The sequence below is a fragment of the Solea solea genome, chromosome 17 (genome assembly GCF_958295425.1).
Source record: "Solea solea chromosome 17, fSolSol10.1, whole genome shotgun sequence".
In the NCBI taxonomy this organism is placed as follows: domain Eukaryota; kingdom Metazoa; phylum Chordata; class Actinopteri; order Pleuronectiformes; family Soleidae; genus Solea; species Solea solea.
The window spans coordinates 22,764,223-22,786,520 of record NC_081150.1 but is presented as its reverse complement, the minus strand read 5'-3'; the positions used below and the strand labels follow the sequence as shown (position 1 = coordinate 22,786,520).

The following is a 22,298-nucleotide window of genomic DNA, read 5'->3' as shown; positions in this document are numbered from 1 at the left end:
CACTGAGACAGCAAGCATTGCTGGGGTACAGGCAGGGCAGGTAAATTTCTCCTCTTTGCAGGTGGAATCAACCTCATATTGTACAGCAGCCCATTAAAAAAAGCTTTTTTAGAAGCTGTCTGATGAGATCTTCCCAGTCTATGTGCAAAAAAAGCACAAAACAATTTTTTAAACAAAAACCTTTCCATTTGTAAACACAAACATATTTATGACCTTGCAGAATGAAGACAGAAATACTTACACGGCCAAAGCGAGCAGTCCACTTCTCAAGCATTCTTAGATATGCCTGAAAAGACATCCCGGGTGATGCCATCTTCATGTCTTCAAATGTATAAAACAGGTCTGTCTCATAAATTGTTACAAAATGAAGGGTGGCAGGCCAGTATCCACTTTTTATCAAGTCATCAAGTCCTGCAGTCTAAGTTGCCTGGCATCCCTCGCAGGTTAGCTCAGGCATGTTGAGATCATACCGTCCTACAACATAATATTTACATTTACAAACAAGGTTGGTATGTTATATACTGTAAATCCAAGGGGTCCAGTAAAGCCTGCTGACTTGATAGGCACTATCAAACATTTAGTAATTTGTAAATGGCATGAATAAATAAGTGACATTCCCCCCAAAAAGGTTACCATGACAACCAAAATGAGCTAATTTTTTTCTTGTGGGAGTTGTTGAAAAATTGCAAAATGACCATTTATTGTGACCAAAGCAACTGCCTTCCCTTGGATCACCCTGAGTGCTTCTGGGGAACGACCACAGATGCTGACAAAAATCGCACTGAAAGACATTAAACATACAGTAGGTTACACTAATTCATAATTACTGACAGACACAAACTAGCTCAGAAAAAAGATGTGTGTAACTTACCACAGTTAGTAAGTGCCTTTTCAAAAAACAGGTGGTTGGAGGCAATGGCTGGAAGAAGCCAGCACACATGGCATCCCTGTTATGGAGGACTGAGGCTTTGCTGTGTCTGCTGACGTCACATTCAGCACAGAGAAAGGGACGTGGAAGGCAATCTCTGCATCTTATAGCCGCACAGTTGTTCCCACATTGGCTGCAGCTATTTGTTGCCACACTCTCCTTGGCAAGCATGCTATCAAGAAGATATGGTCTCTGTTCCCTCCATCTCTCAGAAAATAGAACAATGCTCCAATCCAGAGAAGCCAGAGGAGCTCTTTGGTCAGCTGAAGCTTCACTAAGCTCTTCATCAGAGCAGCTCAGGGCGTGTTGCAGATCTTGCAGAAGACATTCTATTACAATTGTAAAGGAAATACATGGAGTAGTTAGAAGGGGTTCAAGCTTGATTTTGTATCATATACATACAACTAGCAAAAACATGGACTTCATTGTTAGACAGATAAGAAGAGAATAATGTTATGTGACAGATATAACATATATATGCTTGGCAATTGCATATTAACAGGGAGAAACATTGTCATAAAGCTTGTTTTGGAGTCTTTGTTTTGTCCAATAGGTAATTTCGCAGATTCTAGGAAAAAGACATTATATACAGACCATCCATCATCTACCGCTTTATCCTCCACCATCTCAGCTACATCGGGCAATAGGCGGGTACACCCTGGACAGTTCGACAGTCCATCGCAGGGCCACACACACATAGAGACAAACAACCATTCACTCTCACCTATCCTATCTATCTATGGTCAATTTAGGATGTCCAATTTTTATATTTATATTAATCCCAATATTGCATGTCTTTGGCCTGTGGGAGGCGTTTAGCTGTAATGGAGGAAAAAAACATAAACACCTGTTAAAGCAACATATATTTGTCAAACACTGTCATTTGTTTTTAAAATAACTGTATGCAATCTACATTTATACTATATAGTATAGGATTCCTATTTCATTTTTTAGGTGGGGCGTGGGTGTTCTTTTGAAAAAGAGGCTACAAGAAAATTGTCAAGTAACTCATGTCAGCCAAATCATGCTTGCAGTAAAAAGCATTTCTTTATTTCTCAGGATTTGAGCTCCATCAGAGATGACACATTGATCTGACCTGGTGTTATTTAGCTTAAAATTTTGATAAATAGCTAAAAAGTCTACTGATGATACTGTAGTACATTGACAGTGTGGCATGCTATCCCTGGCAATGGCCTACACTGACATTCAGGACTGAAACATTTTTAAATGTCCAGAATATAAAATACGAACCATGTCTGGGTTTCTTCCGCGTGACACTTGGCCTCATGGAAAGCGTGTTTCCATCCGCGTCCCTCTCCTAACGCAAGGTAATAGGTAGTTACTAGGAGCTAACTTTAGCTGATTAGTAAAAACGTCTACGTTAACTAAACTAACATGCCATGCTTTTGTTTTTTTTACAGAAAAATCATAAGCATATGTAAAAACTAAGCAGCCTTGTATTTACCCTGTGGTTGCATTTTAAACCAAATGCATCGTATGTGTCGATTACCGTGTTGTCCAAGTTAAAGTGGGTCCGTGTCCAACGTTGTTGTCGCGTCTAGAAGATGACGCCTTCACGCAGCGGCAAAATAAAACGTGATATTTAAGCATCTAACTAACTTCATATGTTTGGCCTAATAATGCTGCTACATGATTGGTATTTATGAAATGGGGGAAAAAAGTGTCTTTAGTAGCAGCATTACTCTTACTCGCACAATATGAAACATTTCTCTTCTGGGTTTATTTTGAAAGTGTAACCGTACGTTGCATATTTATTTTCCTAATTCCGTCCACCCGGACGTGGGTAAATGTGTTGTCGCTAACTTGGCAGTGCCACGGGCCCATATCAATAAAACATCCCTGAGCGTCCAAATGTGAAGCGAGAGGGGTACCGACAGCGTCACTTCTTGAAGCGTACGGCCAGTGACCGAGCTGCCGATTTTGACGCGTTGGGAATGAGAACGTGTTGGATAGAGAGGGTAGAGGGAGGCATTTATATCAAATACAGAACAGTGTTAGGGTCAATAGGGTAGGTATGGGACACAGGAGAGAGGAGGTTGTTATAATGAGGTTGAGGCTAGCGCACTGTGCACTGAATAAATCACTTAAATTGGCAGGGAAACATCAGACAGGACTGTGTGAGAGGTGTCAGGAAGAGGAGGAATCTGTGGAACATGAACTTTTGAGGTGTAGGGCATATGATGCAAATACAGAGGTGATGAATAATAATCTAAGGAAATTAGGGGATCAAGAATTTCATTTAAAGGAAGTAATGGAAACGAGTGAGAAATGTTAACAGGATGATTATGTAGGAGCAGCAAGTGTGCACCCTTGACGGTCGACAAATCTTGCTGGAAACTGGCAAAACAGGTTCATTAAGGAGACAATCCTTTACTAGTCTCCCATAGAAAACCACGTCACCATAGTATCACGCAGGCTTGCTGTGATGACTCCGCCCACTTTGAGGAGGCGCTATGAAGTCATGGAAAACAACATGGCTGATACTAAACTGAGTCGAGTCGATTAGAGTTAGAACTGTATAAGTTTATGTGTCTGAGCGAGATCATTGTTCAGTGATAAGATCTGATTCTGTTAATATTTGACTGCAGTTGATGGAGTTGAGTGTAAAGTTCAGATCAGAGCAGTTATTTGATCACATTCATCACATTTCCTTCAGATGAGACTTGAGAAAACTTCGGTCCGTGTTTTGTTCGCTGTTCAGCAGCAGAATCACTTCACAGACGTTCAGCAGCTTCATGACGATCATTTCCTGCCTTCACAAGGTAACAGAACTAAACTCATCTCATCACACATGTGAAAAAGAACTTTGTAACTGAGCAGTGTTGTTTTTAGCAGCCATTCTAGATTTAGTCTTAGTTTTAGTCTTTTGGACTAAAACGCTGATTAGTTTTAGTCATTTCTATATGTGATAGTTTTAGTCCAATTTTAGTCAAAATCAAAAAAGTTTTAGTCAGTTTTAGTTTAAAAAAAAAAAAAAAAAAAAAGTATAGTCTTTTAACAAATCCATTTAGGTCAATAAGTATTGGAGATTACTGTTGGGCAGAAACCTTTAATCTCCATAATTCAACTTTTCAACAGTTTTTTTCATGAATTGATGCCGACTTCATCATACAACAGTGTCACACATAAGTTTGACATAAAATTTCCTTGCCAGCGGTGCGCCGCGACCGACTCTACTAAAAAAAAGGGGCGTCAACAAAATAATTTCGTCATCGTCATCATTTACGAAAACAACACTGTAACTGAGTGGACGTGATGTTTTTACTGTGAAGCTCATGAATGTCACGTCACTGACTCTTGCTCAGTGACTGAGGTTTTTACACAGAATGAATTGACCCTGTAGTGACTTAGAGAGGCCTAAATGTCTGGTGTAATACTGCAAACTTGTCTTATTATGGGATGTGAACATGTCCTGGTTCCTCTGAATGTAAAGAAGGCCCAACCCTTTTGAAGCAGCTCTGCTGACACAGTATAACATTAGGTCAATATGGTCCACCCATGTTAGCAGAACTTGTAATGAGCGAGGTTTATTCTCCCAGCAGGTGGCACTCTGCTATGAATCAGATCAAGGCCAGTAAAGAGGAAGCTCCGCCCTCTAAAACCACTCTGTGTGAGGAACATGAGGGTCAGAGGTGAGATGAGGATCTCATGGATCATGTGACTCGTCTCCATGTCACAGCTCAGTGTTTTATTTACACATCATGTGTTTGTAGGAGGATCCATCAACAGAGATCAGTCTCTGCCAGACCTGGACCCAGCTGTGTCTCCATGTCGAGTGACTGGTCCATGGATGAACCATTGAAGTTCGAACAAGAACAGAGGTCAGATGATGGAGGGTGGAGGTCTTCACAACAACTCAAATGATCCACCATGTAGCACCAGAGACACCTAATATTTGAGAATTCAGACCCAGACCCATGCAGACCCAAGACATTCTGGACCCAAGTCCCAAACGGACCCGTCGCCATTTAATCTCAGATCTGGACCCATGAAAAAATAAGAAATGTTGAATAAATGTGGAACATTCCTGGCTCACATGCTTGGGTTTGGGTAAAGTGATCTGACTGAAGTTGTGGAAGTCTTAAATGTGTTAATCAGTGTAGTGTTTGACACCATCTGGGTCACACTCAACCATTTCTGACACAAACCTGTTTTCCTTGTGTCTCCTGATACTGTAGATCATTAATGAGATCAATCACAGCAGATGTTGTATTTACATGTCATGTCCTGTGTTAGTAGGAGGATCCATCAACAGGGACCAGACTCTGCTGGAGCTGGACTTGGACCTGGACCCAGCTGTGTGTCCATGAAGAGTGACTGGTCCATGGATGAACCTTTGAAGTTCAAACAAGAACAGAGGTCAGATGATGGAGGGTGGAGGTCTTCACAGGTCAACAACTCAAATGATCCACCATGTAGCACCAGGGACACCTAATATTTGAGAATTCAGAACCAGACCCATGCAGACCTAACACATTCTGTACCCAAGTCCCAAACAGACCCGTCCCCATTTAATCTCAGATCTGGACGCATGAAAAAATAAGAAATGTTGAATAAATGTGGAACAGTCCTGGCTCACATGCTTGGGTTTGGGTAAAGTGATCTGACTGAAGATGTGGAAGTCTTAAATGTGTTAATCAGTGTAATGTTTGACACCATCTGGGTCACACTCAACCATTTCTGACACAAACCTGTTTTTCTTGTGTCTCCTGATACTGTAGATCATTAATGAGATCAATCACAGCAGATGTTGTATTTACATGTCATGTCCTGCGTTAGTAGGAGGATCCATCAACAGGGACCAGACTCTGCTGGACCTGGACTTGGACCTGGACCCAGCTGTGTGTCCATGAAGAGTGACTGGTCCATGGATGAACCTTTGAATTTCGAACAAGAACAGAGGTCAGATGATGGAGGGTGGAGGTCTTCACAGGTCAACAACTCAAATGATCCACCATGTAGCACCAGAGACACCTAACATTTGAGAATTCAGACCCAGACCCGTGCAGACCCAAGACATTCTGGACCCAAGTCCCAAACAGACCTGTCCCCATTTAATCTCAGATCTGGACCCATGAAAAAATAAGAAATGTTGAATAAATGTGGAAGAGTCCTGGCTCACATGCTTGGGTTTTGGTGAAGTGTTCTGACTGAAGATGTGGAAGTCTTAAATGTGTTAATAAGTGTAGTATTTGACACCATCAGAAAAACACTCTTCTTCTCTTTGGTGGACCAATGTTGTTTTACTGTCTCCACTAACTGCTTTAGCCTGTCCTCAGCTCTGAATACGTTTCCAGCAGTAAATCTAGTCAGAGTCCGTGATTGGTCAGGGACTCATCAACAAGCCTCCCTGATTGTGTCTTTGAGACTTCACACATAACAAACACTAGAGACTGTCCTTCAGGGACTTTTGTCTTCAACCTGTCAAACTCATGTCATGTGAACTTGGCTGAAGAAGAATCGTAGGTGCAGCACATTGAAAACCTCGTAGAAACAAATGCTTGTTTAGTAAATGACACTGAATCTTTTCTCCTCAGAGTTGATCAGCAGAGGACAGAGGTTCTCAGTGGTCAGTCTGTCCAGCAGCATGGAGCAGACCTGGACTCCATTTTTAAGGTGTGTAAATGTACAAACATGACACTACTGTTAATACTGAAGCAGAGTCCTGGTCCTGACAGTCTGGATGTTGCTCTGTGGACCTGCAGGACTTCACTCTGTCACTGATGAGCTGAAGTTAAACTTCACATGTTCTGTTCCAGCTGCTGGAGGAGAACATCATCTGCTTTGTGAAGAACGAGCTGAAGAAGATCCACAAGGTTCTGGATACAGATCATATAGAAGTCTTAGAGAGTCAGAGGGAGGATGAGGAGGAGAAGAGCAGCAGAGAGGCCTTTCTGAAGATCACAGAGGACTTCTTAAGGAGGATGAAGCAGGAGAAGCTAGCTGACAGTAAGAGGACTTTTAATGTGAAAGGAAGAACATCTTATTTTCTCAATGATCCACCCACTGATTTATTTTCTTGTGTTCTGTCAGAAATCAGAGCTCAAGCTTGTCGACGTGAACTCAAATCAAACCTGAAGAAGAAGTTCCAGTGTTTGTTTGAGGGTGTGGCTAAAGCAGGAAACCCCACCCTTCTGAATGAGATCTTCACAGAGCTCTACATCACAGAGGGAGGGAATGGAGAGGTCAATGAAGAACATGAGGTCAGACAGATTGAAAGAGCTTCCTGGAAACCAGACAGACCAGAAACATCCATCAGACAAGAAGACATATTTAAAGCCTCAGCTGGAAGAGACGGACCAATCAGAAGAGTGATGACAAAGGGCGTGGCTGGCATTGGGAAAACAGTGTTAACACAGAAGTTCACTCTGGACTGGGCTGAAGACAAAAGCAACCAGGACATACAGTTCATGTTTCCCTTCACCTTCAGAGAGCTGAATGTGCTGAAAGAGAAGAAGTTCAGTTTGGTGGAACTCATCCATCACTTCTTCACTGAAACCAAAGAAGTAGGAATCTGCAGGTTTGAAGACTTTAAGGTGGTCTTCATCTTTGATGGTCTGGACGAGTGTCGACTTCCTCTGGACTTCCACAACACTGAGATCCTGACTGACGTCACAGCGTCCACCTCAGTGGACGTGCTGCTGACAAACCTCATCAGGGGGAAACTGCTTCCCTCTGCTCGCCTCTGGATAACCACACGACCTGCAGCAGCCAATCAGATCCCTCCTGACTGTGTGGACATGGTGACAGAGGTCAGAGGTTTTACGGACCCACAGAAGGAGGACTACTTCAGGAAGAGGTTCAGAGATGGGGAGCAGGCCAGGAGGATCATCTTCCACATCCAGACATCACAAAGCCTCCACATCATGTGCCACATCCCAGTCTTCTGCTGGATCACTGCAAAGGTTCTGGAGAACATGCTGAAAACCAGAGATGGAGGAAAACTGCCCAAGACCCTGACTGAGATGTACATCCACTTCCTGGTGGTTCAGTCCAAAGTGAAGAAGGTCAAATATGATGGAGGAGCTGAGACAGATCCACACTGGACTCCAGAGAACAGGAAGATGATTGAGTCTCTGGGGAAACTGGCTTTTGAGCAGCTGCAGAAGGGAAACCTGATCTTCTATGAATCAGACCTGACAGAGTGTGGCATCGATATCACAGCAGCTTCAGTTTACTCAGGTGTCTTCACTCAGATCTTTAAAGAGGAGAGAGGCCTGTACCAGGACAAGGTCTTCTGCTTTGTCCATCTGAGTGTTCAGGAGTTTCTGGCTGCTCTTCATGTTCATCTGACCTTCATCACCTCTGGAACAAATCTATTGTCAGAACCAACAACGAGCCAGTTGACCAGACCGTTTAGAAACAAACCTGAACTGAATCATCTGCACCAGAGTGCTGTGGACGAGGCCTTACTGAGTCCAAATGGACACCTGGACTTGTCCCTCCGCTTCCTCCTGGGTCTTTCACTGGAGACCAGTCAGAAGCTCTTAAGAGGTCTACTGACACAAACAGGAAGTGGTTCACAGACCAATCAGGAAACAGTTGAGTACATCAAGAAAAAGATCAGTGAGAATCTGTCAGCAGAGAGAAGCATCAACCTGTTCCACTGTCTGAATGAACTGAACCATTGTTCTCTTGTGGAGGAGATCCAAGAGTCCCTCACATCAGGACGCCTGTCCACAGAGACACTGTCTCCTGCTCAGTGGTCAGCTCTGGTCTTCATCTTACTGTCATCAGGAAAAGATCTGGAAGAGTTTGACCTGAAGAAATACTCTGCTTCAGAGGAGGCTCTTCTGAAGCTGCTGCCGGTGGTCAAAGCCTCCAACAAAGCTCTGTACGTGGATCAGTATATAAATATTAATAAGACATATTCTGAAGAGCACAAGACAAACATGTTTAACCTTTTGTTCATCACTGTTTTCTACCTCAGACTGAGTGGCTGTAAACTCTCAGAGAGAAGCTGTGAAGCTCTGTCCTCAGTCCTCAGCTCTGTGTCCTCTCGTCTGAGACACGTGGACCTGAGTAACAACGACCTGCAGGATTCAGGAGTGAAGCTGCTGTGTGATGGACTGAAGAGTCCTCACTGTTCTCTGGAGACTCTCAGGTCAGAACTCTGACTCTAACTCTTTGCTTCTTTAGGTTCCTGTTGATGAAGATGTTTTTTCTGAATCACTGAGTTCATCATATCTTCTTAACTCCAGTCTGTCAGGTTGTCTGGTCTCAAAAGAAGGATGTTCTTCTCTGACCTCAGCTCTGAACTCAAACCCCTCCCATCTGAGAGAACTGGACCTGAGCTTCAATCATCCAGGAGACTCAGGAGAGAAGCTAATGTCTGCTGAACTGAAGAGTCCTCACTGGAGACTGGACACTCTCAGGTATTCTCCTCCTCCTCCTCCTCCTCTTCCTCTTCATGATCAGCAGCAGTATTAAAACTTGTCAGGAGGTTCAAGTTGAAGATGTCCTGTTATTATGTTTTCCTCTGTCAGTGAGTATAACCAAACATTAGTGACACTTTTTAAACACCTCGTGAGAACGAGTGAATGTCACGTAGTTCAGCCTGAGAAACGACCAGAACCATGAACTGGACAGATCATCTGCACAGAGTAGCAGCATCATGTAAGAAGTCCTGGTACTGGGTACAGAACAGTCCTGGTCCACTTCAAACAGTCTACGGTCAAACTAAAGTAAAGATGTCTTTATTCTGTGGTGTTTGTCGTGAGTTGTGTACGAGATGTTCGTCATCTTACAGCTACAATCAAGTTGTTCTTCATTCTTCATTCAATGGTGAAAACATACAAGTTTTGGAAGCAGCAGTAACAGCGACGAGCCTCTGCAGCAGCAGCTGCATAAGTAGCCATGTGTTTCCTCTGTGACGCGCAGCTGTAAAAACCACAAAAGCACTGGAAACTAGGTATCGATTCAAGCAAGCGATCAAACAACCGTAATTTAAATATAAAGTTTATGGTTTTTAGACCCACAATACTGCGATTTGAAACACTGTAAAAAATACAAATGAAATCCCTAATTTTTATCTATTTTCTTTGTTTACTTGGTTTGTGCTAGGCCAACTTGTTGCTAGTTTACTCGTGGTGGGTTTCAATTGTATAAACAGAAGTTGTCTTCTGTGTTGTCCACGTGGTGGTGCTGTTGAGTAAATGCGTAGCCTCCTGAAACTGTGGTCTCTGGTTCTGCAGACACCGTCTTCTCTTTGAAACACACCTGTCCTTGTAGTTCATAATTGTGTCCACCAGAGTGCGTCATTAAGACAACAGTTTGGACTCATGTTGGACAGAAACTCATTCAGACTGTTTCTTCCTCCAGGATGGACCATGCTGGAGAGCAGAGGTTAAAACCTGGTGTCAGGAAGTGTAAGTATGGATTTACAGGAAATAACAACATATCAGCTGATCATCAATAAACTGCAGCTGTGTCTCGTTGTCTTCATCAGATTCATGTGAACTGGAACTGGACACAAACACAATGAACAGAGAACTCAAACTGTCTCACGACAACAGGAAAGTGACCCGTGTGACAGAAGATCAGTCGTATCCTGATCATCCAGACAGATTTAAGTTCTTTCCTCAGCTGCTGTGTAGACCTGGTCTGACTGGTCGCTGTTACTGGGAGGTCGAGTGGAGAGGAAGAGTTTATATATCACTGAGTTACAGAGGAATCAAGAGGAAAGGCATCGGTTCTGACTGTTTGTTTGGACATAATGATCAGTCCTGGAGTCTGTTCTGCTCTGATGATCATAGTTACTCTGTCCGTCACTGTGGGACACAAAGTCCCATCATGTCCTCTGTCTCTCACAGAGTATCAGTGTATGTGGACTGTCCTGCTGGGATTCTGTCCTTCTACAGCGTCTCCTCTGACTCACTGATCCACCTCCACACATTCAGGACCACATTCACTGAACCGGTTTATCCTGGGTTCCTGGTCTGGCCTGGTTCCTCAGTGTCTCTGTGTCCTCTGTAGGACATGAAGAGACAGCAGCTTCAGTGGTGGACGAGGTCAAAGCTCAAATAATATAAAATAAAATTCAAGGTTTTTAATCAAATAGAAAACAAAGTAAATAAAGATGGTAAGAGTTTGACTCTTTTTCTGAAGAACATCATCTTCTCATGGAGCCTTTCTGTCCCAGCATGCACTGCTTCTCCTCCTCCTCCTCTTCATGCTGCCTGACAACAGCGCCCCCTGCTGCATGTGAGCAGAACAACACTCAGAGTTACGCACACACACACACACACATGGAAAATGAAACACACATGAGCAGATTATGCCATGAATGAGGAAGTGTGGTTTCTGCTGTGATGCAGGTGAAACTGAGTGTGCGTGACCTCAGGATGACCTCTGTCCTCCTGCTACTCTGTGAACGACAGCGAAGAACGTGTCCACAGTGACAGGAAACTCATGACACTCAGAGGGTTTTTGCACTTTCCAAACATCATCAGTGTCTGTGGTTTCTGTTTCTGTGGCTTAATGAAGAATGACATTTTCAACATCAATAAAAACCACATCATATCACTTTAATCTACTTTGTTGTGTTGATGACGAGGTACTGACACCTAATACAATCTATGTCAGATTAAGTCTACGCTCTTTTAGGTCATAGATTAACAGCTCCATCCACTCACTCTCCCATACCAAAGCCCATAGAGAAAACCAGTGATTTTAGCTGCGGGGACACAGGAGCTGGTGGTCCTCTTCTGCCTCGTGTGGTCACTTTGTGTCACTGACGTCAATCTGAACAAAGGATTTCAAACACTGAAGTGACAAAATGAGACATTTGAACGTAGTGATGGAGGCAGCAGTGTGGGAGTGTGTGTGTGTGTGTGCACTTGTATTTGTGACAAATCAGGACATTTTTATGATAACACACCAACAATATCAGTACGTTGAGAGATGTGAGGACATTTTAGAGGTCCTCATTTCTCTGACCATTATATGGTGTTCTGGACCCTCCAAACATGCTCCCAGACTAAAAATCTCCAAAGTCCTAAAATGTCACAATATTCAAGAATCGAGTGTGTGTGTGTGTGTGTGTCAAAATTTTTGATTACTAGTGGCCAGTGTTGGTACTTAAACATACTTTTAACACACTTGTACTCATATGTCACTTGTGGACACACTCACACACTCTCCAACATTTGAGTCAAATAAATATATTCTCAATTGTTATAGTTGATCTAATTGTCTTATGTTTTATAAGAATGCAATATTTATGTCCTTTGCCTTGTGGCACAAAATCAAGATATGTGCATCTTTTTTCCAGGCCACCTGAGGTATCAGAACATGTATGCTACAGCAATTATTACATGAATGTATTTTTATCTGACCATAAAAACAAAAAAGAAATTGGAATATATACATGTTTGTGTGTGTATATGTATATATATACATATATATTTATATGTATATATACAATGTTCATATATGTATATATATATATATATATATATATATATATATATATATATATATACATATATATATATACATATATATTTAATCCCCTTAATTCACTCATGTATTAAAGACATTTGAGATGAATGCTGCCACACACTGCATGTTTGGTTACTCAGCAGTCAATAACACAGCCTCTGATTTGTTAGCAAGTCGGCAAGGCAGCCTGTGATTGGCCAATAGACTGAGCTGAGGCTTACAAAGATGGCTGAGTTGCTAAAGTTGCTAAATAATCCACAGTGTAGGATCTATCATTGTGAAGGTATTTTATAAAGTCTGCCATGGTACAGAACGGTTCATGGCTTGATTTTAAAGCTTCTGAAACGTAGACCACACTGGCACTCTTGATGAACTTCCCATCCCGGAACTTCAGTACTGTGGAGATATCCATCTTGGCATATACAAGATCTTTGACGTCATTTGCAATGCGGACACGTTAACGCTGATCTGAAGAGGTAAGTTTCAAGGTAATTTAAAAGGAACTACAAACAAATTATTCCAACTGACTAGACGAAGTGCCTGATCATAAATTTTTTTTTATTGTCACCTTAATACATTCATTGTTAATTATGGCTGTTTAAATTTTAACAATCCCCATGTGAGCTTAATTTAGCTAATTAGCTAACAATTAAGGTGATGGACACGCTGTAAAACTAACCAAACAAAAGTTTTTCTTCATTTAAATCTACAGAGACAGTTCTCTAAAATGTTGTCAACAGTTTGTTGTTACCCGACAATAGAAGATGCTGGTAGTTATTGACATGAGTCATACATGTGTTCAGTCGTCAGGTCCTCATATTGTTTAGCTGTGAAAGACTTGAGTGTGTGTTTGGTTTGACGTCCTCATATGGTCTGACCCACTGACTGTAGAGTGTGTGTGTGTGTTACAGTGTCCCCATATTGTTGGGAAGTATATCATTTACAATGATAACAGTTTCTATAGAGTCTGGAAGAATAAGTCCAGATCCTCATGAAACAAGTGTGGTTATGTTTTATAACAAGTTCTGCTCTACTGTATGTTATAGTACACAATATATCTGACTGTGTACTGTTGTGTTTTGTTGCAGACATCAAGTGTTGAGATCACGACTAATTCAGCAGACCCTGAAGTCAGCGAGAGATCCACTGCATCCTATGAACAGGTGATTGAACATGTATTTTTTTCTATTTGGAATATAATAGATATCTCAGTTTGGTCCATTGCACCATTAAGTACTGTATTAAAAAAATAATTACTGTATCAGTTGATGAAAAAATGTCCACAGAATTAATAATCTTATTACTTTACATCTGATTCTTAATTGGGACAGCTGAGAGGAAAATCTGCAAAATCTGAAGCAACACCATTCTTATTGTGAGAAACGTTATGATGAAGCCAAAATAAAGATCTTTGAGAGAGAGAGAGGCTTAGGACTTTGTGTCTGGCAAGCAGAATTAATAATTCTGTGAGTAAATAATTTAGCTGAAAATATTTTATTTACAAAAGTAGCTCATTCAAAAGTAGTTATTGTGTTACACTATTTCTTGGTCTCTTTCATATCATACATTGCAAACTGAAAACTGTTGTGCAAGTAGGGATTACTGTCCTATTCAATGAATTTTGATAACTGTATATTGTTAATAATGGTTTTCAAGGTTGAACATCCCTCAGTCCATGATGACAGACTTCATGTTGTAGACTCCTCAAGCTGTAGTGACCAGGTAATTAATCTGACATATAAATTACCTATTAAAACAAAAATTACATTGAAAATATTTATTATAATTGTTTGTTTTTAATGGCTCATCAAAAGCCATGTTATGCACACTGTAATGGTTTCAGAATGATACCCTTGCTATTAATATTTTTTTAAGATAATTTTGTTCTCCAATTTTCACTTAGATATCGGATCATGATTCCTCAGATCATTCGGATTATGAAGATATCGACTATGTTCCAGACTCATCTGGCAGTTCTTCAGACACAAGTCTTTGCAGTAGGGAACTAAGAATCTCAGAAAATCCTCTGGAAAAGGTCTTCAAGGACACATTTATGGGTATAGCTTCAACACACATTGGAGAGATTGCAGGTTCAGAAAAGCCTAGAAGTTTTAGTTCATCACCAATAAGCAACAGTCATAGTTCTTCAGTAAGAAGGTTCAGTGCCGATTCATCTGAGAAGATTCCAAACAATGACAGCGCAAAAAAGCAAGTACAACAAGAAGCAATATTGTTTCTATTGTAAAAAGCCCATTTCTAAATTGGCAAGACACCTTGAATCTGTTCACAGTAATCAGCCTGATGTTGCAAAGGCTCTCAGTTTTGATAAGAAATCTCGCAAAAGAAGAGAGTTGTTTAGGTGTCTTAAGAAGAGAGGAAACTTTGACCATAATGCCACTGTGGCAATTGATGGTGCTGGATAATGGGTTCCTTGTCAAAGACCTTCATCAGTGAAACAATCTGATCCTTTCAGTCATTGCAAATATTGTCAAGTACTTTATGCAAGAGATTTCCTTTGGAGACACGTAAGAAGGTGCCCTCAGAGGTCAGTTGAAGACTTTCCCACTGGGCAGAAGAGGATCTGACTTGACTTACCAAAACCTCATGAAATTCATGAAGCTGTTTGGAAGATTGCCTGTGAAATGAACCAGGATGAGATTTCCTTAGTAGTAAGGAGTGAAAGAGAAATTCTTTGCCTTGGCGAGTCATTGTACAATGCAAGGAAACCACATGAGAGAAGGAATGACTATACAAGCCAAAGGATGAGAGAGATTTATGCAACATGGCGGCGCATGGACATGCAGCGGCTCCTCTCTCTCCCGTCAGATCTGTGTTTTTATGTTTTTTGTGTTGTGCACCTACGTGCATATGTTCGTCACCGTTACGTCCAGCTAACCCAAGGCGCACATACTCCAGTGAGTTTCTGCTCACCATCAGCAGAACCACATTCACGGACATAAATCCAGCAGACGCGGAAGAGCTACCCGGCTGCGGTCTGCTGCAGAGGCCTGCTCAGCCACCGACCCCCACTACTGCAACCAGCCCACAGTGGAAGCGCCACAAGCGGTGTATGAGGAAGCAGAAGAGGGGAAAGCGCGGAGGTATCCAGGCTAGGCTAGCGGCTAGCCCTCATCGGCCAGCTCTCCCGACCATCACACTGGCGAACATACGCTCGCTGGAAAACAAAATGGACTACATCCGTCTACTACGCACAACTTCAAAGACTGTGAGTGAGTGTTGTGTCTTTGTGTTTGTGGAAACATGGCTTAACGACAGCGTTCCGGACTGTGCCATTCAACTAGCCCGGCGGACATGCTACCGGGCGGACAGAGCTCTCGTCGAGGGGGGGAAGACTCGTGCCGGGGGACTCTGTGTTTACATCAACGATGCATGGTGCCGCGATGCTGTTGTTGTCTGCAAACACTGCTCATCACTGGTGGAGTTTATGGTTATTAAATGCCGGCCATTCTACCTGCCAAGGGAATTTAATGTCATATTACTGGTGGCAATATACATCCCCCCTGGCTCCAACAACAACAGGAGCGAGGCACTGCAGGAACTCCACCAGCACATCAGTGATCAGCAGACAGCCCACCCAGATGCCTTCCTCATCCTGGCTGGGGATTTCAACCACGCCAACCCCAAGAGCGTGTTTCCACAACTCCACGGACATATCAACTTTCCAACACGAGGTAACAATATCCTGGACAATGTCTACACCACACACAAAGGTGCCTACAAAGCTCGCCCCCTCCCCCACCTTGGGGCCTCAGACCACACTACAGTCATGCTAATGCCAGCATACAGGCCACTGGTCAAAGTCAACACACCAGCTACAAAGCAGATTCGCATGTGGCCTAAGGGGTCTTCAGAGGCACTCCAGGACTGCTTCTCCACCACCGACTGGAGCATGTTCAGACAAGCAGCCACCTACAACAACACCACAGACCTCCAGGAGTACACAGAGACCGTTACTTCCTACATGTGGAAGTTCATGGACGATGTCACGGTCACCAGAACCATCTCCATTCGGGCCAACCAGAAGCCATGGCTGACAGGTGAAGTCCACAGGCTCTTGAGAGCTCGGAACGCTGCCTTCAAAGCAGGAGACGAGATGGGCCTGAGGACAGCCAGGGCCAACCTGTCACGAGGCATCAGGATGGCCAAGAGGGAGTACTCCAGGAGGATTGCTGATCGCTTCAATGACAGTAGAGACACCAGGAACCTGTGGCAAGGGATGTAGACCATCACGGACTATAAGCCCTCTCCGCAGACCTGCGACAGCTCCACCTCTCTGCTGAACCAGCTGAATGACTTCTTTGCTCGCTTTGAGGCAGACAACAGCACCCCGGCACAGAAGACCCCACCACCTCCTGACGACCAGGTGTTGACGCTATCCCCAGATAGTGTGAGGCGATCCCTCAGAAGGACAAACCCATGGAAAGCCCAGGGTCCTGACAACATTCCTGGTCGTGTCCTGAGAGACTGTGCTGAGGGGCTCACAGATGTCTTCACCGACATCTTCAACTCCTCACTGAGACAGGCTGTTGTCCCCACGTGCCTCAAAGCCACCACCATCATCCCGGTCCCGAAAAAGTCGTCTCCCTCCAGCTACAGCGACTACCGTCCGATCGCACTCACTCCCATCCTCATGAAGTGCTTCGAGCGGCTAGTCATGGAGCACATCAAGTCAGCCCTCCCCCCACCCTAGACCCCTTCCAGTTTGCATATCGGTCAAACCGCTCGACCGATGATGCCATCTCCGCTGCCCTCCACTCAGCCCTCACCCACCTGGAGACTAAAGACTCCTACGTTAGAATGCTGTTCATTGACTTCAGCTCAGCATTCAACACAATCATCCCCCAGCAGCTCATCCACAAACTGGACCAGCTGGGGCTCAACACCTCCCTGTGCAACTGGCTGCTGGACTTCCTGACGGGGAGACCACAGGCAGTTCGGGTCGGCATCAACACCTCCGGCACCATCACGCTGAACACTGGGGCCCCTCAAGGATGTGTGCTGAGCCCCCTCCTCTTCACTCTGCTGACCCATGACTGCACTCCATCATTCAGCTCCAACCTCTTCATTAAGTTTGCGGACGACACAACTGGGGTGGCTCCCATCAACAACAGCGATGAGACAATCTACAGGAGTGAGGTAAACAGGCTGGCCACGTGGTGCAAAGAAAACAATCTCCACCTGAATGTGGAGAAGACCAAGGAGATTATTGTGGACTTCAGGAGAGTGCACACCCAGCATACTCCACTAACCATCAACGGTGCTGCAGTGGAGAGGGTGAGCAGCACCAAGTTCCTGGGTGTGCACATCTCTGAAGATCTGTCCTGGAGCCACAATATTGCATCACTGGCCAAAAAAGCCCAACAGCGCCTGTACTTCCTCCGCAAACTGAGGAGAGTAGGAGCCCCGCCCCCCATAATGCACACGTTCTACAGAGGCACCATCGAGAGCATCCTGACAAGCTGCATCACTGTGTGGTACGGCGCCTGCACCGTGTCCTGCCGCAAGAGCCTGCAGCGCATCGTGAGAGCAGCTGAGAGGATCATTGGTGTCTCTCCCCCCCCCCTCCTAGACATTTACAACACCCGCATCACCAGCAAGGCAATCAGGATTACTGGTGACCCCTCCCATCCGTCTCACAGCCTCATCAGCCTGCTGCCATCGGGGAGGAGACTGCGCAGTCTCCGGGCCAGAACGAGCAGACTAAAGAACAGCTTCTTCCACCAGGCTGTCAGGAGACTCAACTCCCTCCCTGTCTACCATCACTCCCACCTCTACTCATCCTCCCCCCCTCTGCCCCCTGCCACAGACCAGGACTGTACTCCCCCCACTCCCCCCCTCCTCCTCCTCCTTCACCAACACCATTCCCACACTCTGAACTCAGGGACTGAACATTCCACTTTCCCCTGCTTATTTGCACTAAACTGCACTACCTCACTTATCTTCTCTTAGAAGATTCTCGTCTTGTTGATTGTTTATTTCATGTCTGTTGATTGTTGATTGTTTATTTATGTTTATTTATGTAACTGCCTGTTTTGCACCGTGGGTCTGAGAGGACTGCAATTTCATCTGTGCTGTAAGTCGTACATATAGTACATTTGACAAATAAAACTACTTGACTGGACTTGACATTGTGGATGCACACTATCATATAAAGTCCTTGTATCCATTCTCTTCCACTTATCCCTGTTTGGGTCACAGGGAAAACATGCAAGCTCCACACAGAAAGATCCCAGGGGAATCTAATCTCCATCTTGCTGTGAGACAACAGTGGTAACCTCCAAACCACCATGTTGGTGTTTTATGCCATATGGCCAAAATCACAAATGACATTGGTTTTGTGGGGCTTTACGCTCTGTCCTTAGGAACCAAAGTGTCATTTTCTGCAAACTTAACTTTTGGATGAAAATCATTTACAATCATCTTAGCATGTACACTAATCATCCACTAATAAAGGGAGTATAGTGAGAGTAAGGCAGTGATGACAATTTTAGCATTTTTAAATAAGCCTCTTTCTGACTTCTGTACAATGGTGCTGGTAGCAGAGAAGCATGATAGATGGTTTAGAATTTCTGACTGAGACAACTGCAGCCTCTTTATATGCTGTAGCAACCAATAACGTAATAACGGCCAATAATGTAATAATTTAAATGTAATAAAACCAATAACGTAATAAATTGCCAATAATGTAATAAAGTTGTTCAGCCAATAACGTAATAACTTTTTACGTTATTGGCTGGTTATTACGTTATATATAAAAAATCATTTGATAATGTAATAACTGAGCCAATAATGTAATAACTGAGGTATCACTTTATTTTACTTTCAATTTCTGGAGAGAAAGTGTCACAATTAGCCTTAATATTGCATCTTGCAACAGATGCTTAAATATCTGACCTTGTAGATACCCCTCCACCCTCAAACCCCCCTCCACAGGAGGCCTAAAGGAGCAATTAAGAGTCCATTTGGATTTATATGTCACTCTTTCCAACTCTGTGACCATACAGACGGGGTAGTGCGCTGCAGTTTTCAGTATGGTATTGCAATTCACCGCCAGAACACTAGGGGCTGCGGGAATGAGTCGTTAACTGACTTATGACAGCACCGCGGTCTCCATTGGTCTCAGTTGCCTCGACTGATGACGACATTTTTTGGAGGCACACGTCGGGCTACAGAGAGCACTTTGCCAGTATCATAAACAAAGATTATTGGTGTGCATGTGAATGTTCTCAGTGTTGGTATCAAATAAGATATGCTGTGATCACAAGTCATACATACCAGGACTTGCACGGCTCCCACTCCACCAGTTGCAATTTTTGTCCCTATTCAGTTCAAATCTTTGGCTATACCTCCGTCTTGAATACTCTTTCAGGATTATTACACAGATTACATAAAGACTATCAGCACTTTATGACTGTAGATTCTCTAACATGAGAGTTCTAGGAAACGTCAGCAGGTGAATGACTCTGTGTGGGATTATTGAACCTTTAAAACTTTGCATTAGGCAACCCTCTTCACAGGGTAGAACTCTTTGCTCCCTGATACTGTATGTGGGCATTCTGAAAGGGAAGATATGTAGTTATTCTGGTACAGAGCTTGCATGCATCATTGGTAAATGACTGTAATCAATGGACTATAGAGATGGATGAGAGGATAAATATATGGGCAGTCATCAGTGCTCAAATGAATCAAAATCAATTCAAATGACTGTTTCATAGAAGAGTAAAGCACTTCACAGCAGAGACTAGGGTATTTTTTTTGTCTTTGAAAACCAAGATCACACCAAAATCATGTGTCAGTAGACGTGTCTGTTTACAAAGAATGGACACACTTACTGTATGAATTAAGGGAAATGTGTAGCAATGAGACCAGTGGGGAAAATAAAAGATCACAGTCTCATTCACTGTCAGCTTATGCTCTTACTTAAGAACATCTAAACTGAGACTGAGTGATGACCAAGACTGGACAATGCAAATCCCACACTACAGGACATATTTAAAATAAAAGGTGGAGCATTCAAACTGTAAGCACATTCATTTAGAGTGGCAACAATTAATCAACTATTGATCAACTACTACATTAATCAAGTGTTCATTTATTTCATTAGGATTTTATCCTCTCGGGTCGGTGTGAATACGTTTTACTCCTCTATGACTGTGTGCTGACTGGACTCTCTAAAACTATTATGGACAAAAATATCTGATTACTTCATTGTGGTATACTTCAATTATATATATATATATACTGTATTTTTTTTTTTAAACCATATTCAGACAATTATGGATTGACATTACGACACACCTTTCCTTTTCCGTTTCAGCACTGCACTGGGAGCAGGACAGCCTTCTTTCACAATGTCATCTATTACTGGAAAAGATATAAAATATGTGATCATGATTAAATAATGTGCTGACTATTACATCAATGTGAATAACATAAACAATAAAATCTATCAGTTTAGAATTGGAGGCTGCTCTTGATGTGTCAAAAGGTATTTAAATGTTGTATAGCTCCTGTGGTTTTCTATTGCATCAGAGATGCCTGGCAATGTAAGAATACAAGTTCACCATGAAAGCTCATAACATGCTCTTCTTTCGGGATGAATGGCAGCACACAGTGAACATTGTGGGTAAGTTGTACCCTTAAGGATGACCTGGCTTCAGCATGCTATTACAAACATATCTAGCTGCTGAAGTACTGAATGACTTCTACAACCCTTTCGGACTTGATAAAGTGGATGATTTACAGCACTACACTTGTACTTCATATTTAACATTTAACTGTAACATCCTCCACATCCACATTAATAACGTGAAATACTTAAATCAACTCCTGAAAGTGTCTATGTACCTGAAGCACCGGAAGCCATATGAACACCCAGAGACAATGTGGTGCAAAGCAAAACACAGCACAGTGCTGTAAACGTCTGTGCTCCATGCTTTATGGACTATGCACTGTAGAGCATCAAATCAGGGCCCTAAGTGTCCTAATACAGTCTTTGTCCCTGGACTCTGAAGGTGGGAAGGTCAGAAAGAATCACAGAAACACAGGCGTGATGTATGATATGATATGTAATGTAATGTAAACAGCTTAATGCTAATACCTGTTTTCTTCTCTAGCCCGTTTGTTAATATATACATTTCTGCCATTCTTGTACACAATGGGATGTCTGGTGCTGAGAATTTATTAACATTTTCACATTGCACAAAGTCATAATATGGTTTTGTGGGGCTTGCCATTTGTTTCCTACATACCTTTTTCTAAAGCAACTGGGGCAGCTGGAGTTCCTTCTGAGGAATGGGAACCAGAGGTTGATGGTCCAGTTGGGGCTGCTGGTGGCCTAGTCAGGAACTTCACTGATGTAGTGGAGGTTGCTGAGGGACAAAAGGAAGCCACTGCTACTGGTGGGTCTGGTGGGGCCATTACTGGTCCAGTTGGGGCCCTTCGGGGATCAGGTGGAGCCAGTGTTTGCTGGGGATCTGGTGGAGCTACTGGTCCAGTTGGTTGTTCGACTGGGGCTGATGAGTGTTCATCCAACTGGCGTGTGGCATCTGGTAGGACCCAGTCTGCATAGCAGAGGAACAGGAGTCATTTTACTTTAGTAATATTACTTTAATTAAATTAACAGCATAATCTGCTACAAACAAATCAATGTAGAAACTGAAATATACATAATCATTTTAAATCATCACTTATGGACCACTAGAGGTGGTGTGGGGTAGTGGAGTGATATGCCTACTAAATGAGACCTGCTTAAAGAAACGCAGAACCACATGAAATGTGTGGCGATGCCTGCTCGGTCAGATTTTGCTTTCCTCTGGATGTTTATTATTTTGGTGTGTAGTTGCCAATCAATAGAGCACACAGGCATTGATGAGCTACATATCCC

The 22,298-nt window shown here is 43.1% G+C and overlaps 1 protein-coding gene and 1 long non-coding RNA gene across 2 annotated transcripts; one reads left to right on the top strand and one right to left on the bottom strand.

Moving 5' to 3' along the window:
• Positions 1–9,227: 9,227 nt before the first annotated feature.
• LOC131443428 (stonustoxin subunit alpha-like) lies at positions 9,228–11,390 on the top strand. Its single transcript, XM_058613053.1, has 3 exons — positions 9,228–9,324; positions 10,271–10,317; positions 10,398–11,390. Exons 1-3 carry the CDS (start codon positions 9,278–9,280, stop codon positions 10,922–10,924), a joined length of 621 nt encoding a protein of 206 aa, XP_058469036.1. The 5' UTR covers positions 9,228–9,277; the 3' UTR covers positions 10,925–11,390.
• Positions 11,391–19,535: 8,145 nt separating this feature from the next.
• On the bottom strand, positions 19,536–21,967 carry LOC131443519 (uncharacterized). The gene is made up of 3 exons (XR_009233629.1): positions 21,664–21,967; positions 20,711–20,776; positions 19,536–19,731 (listed from the first exon to the last, which is right to left on the bottom strand). It is a non-coding gene; the product is annotated as an uncharacterized LOC131443519 (long non-coding RNA).
• Between the last annotated feature and the right edge of the window lie 331 nt (positions 21,968–22,298).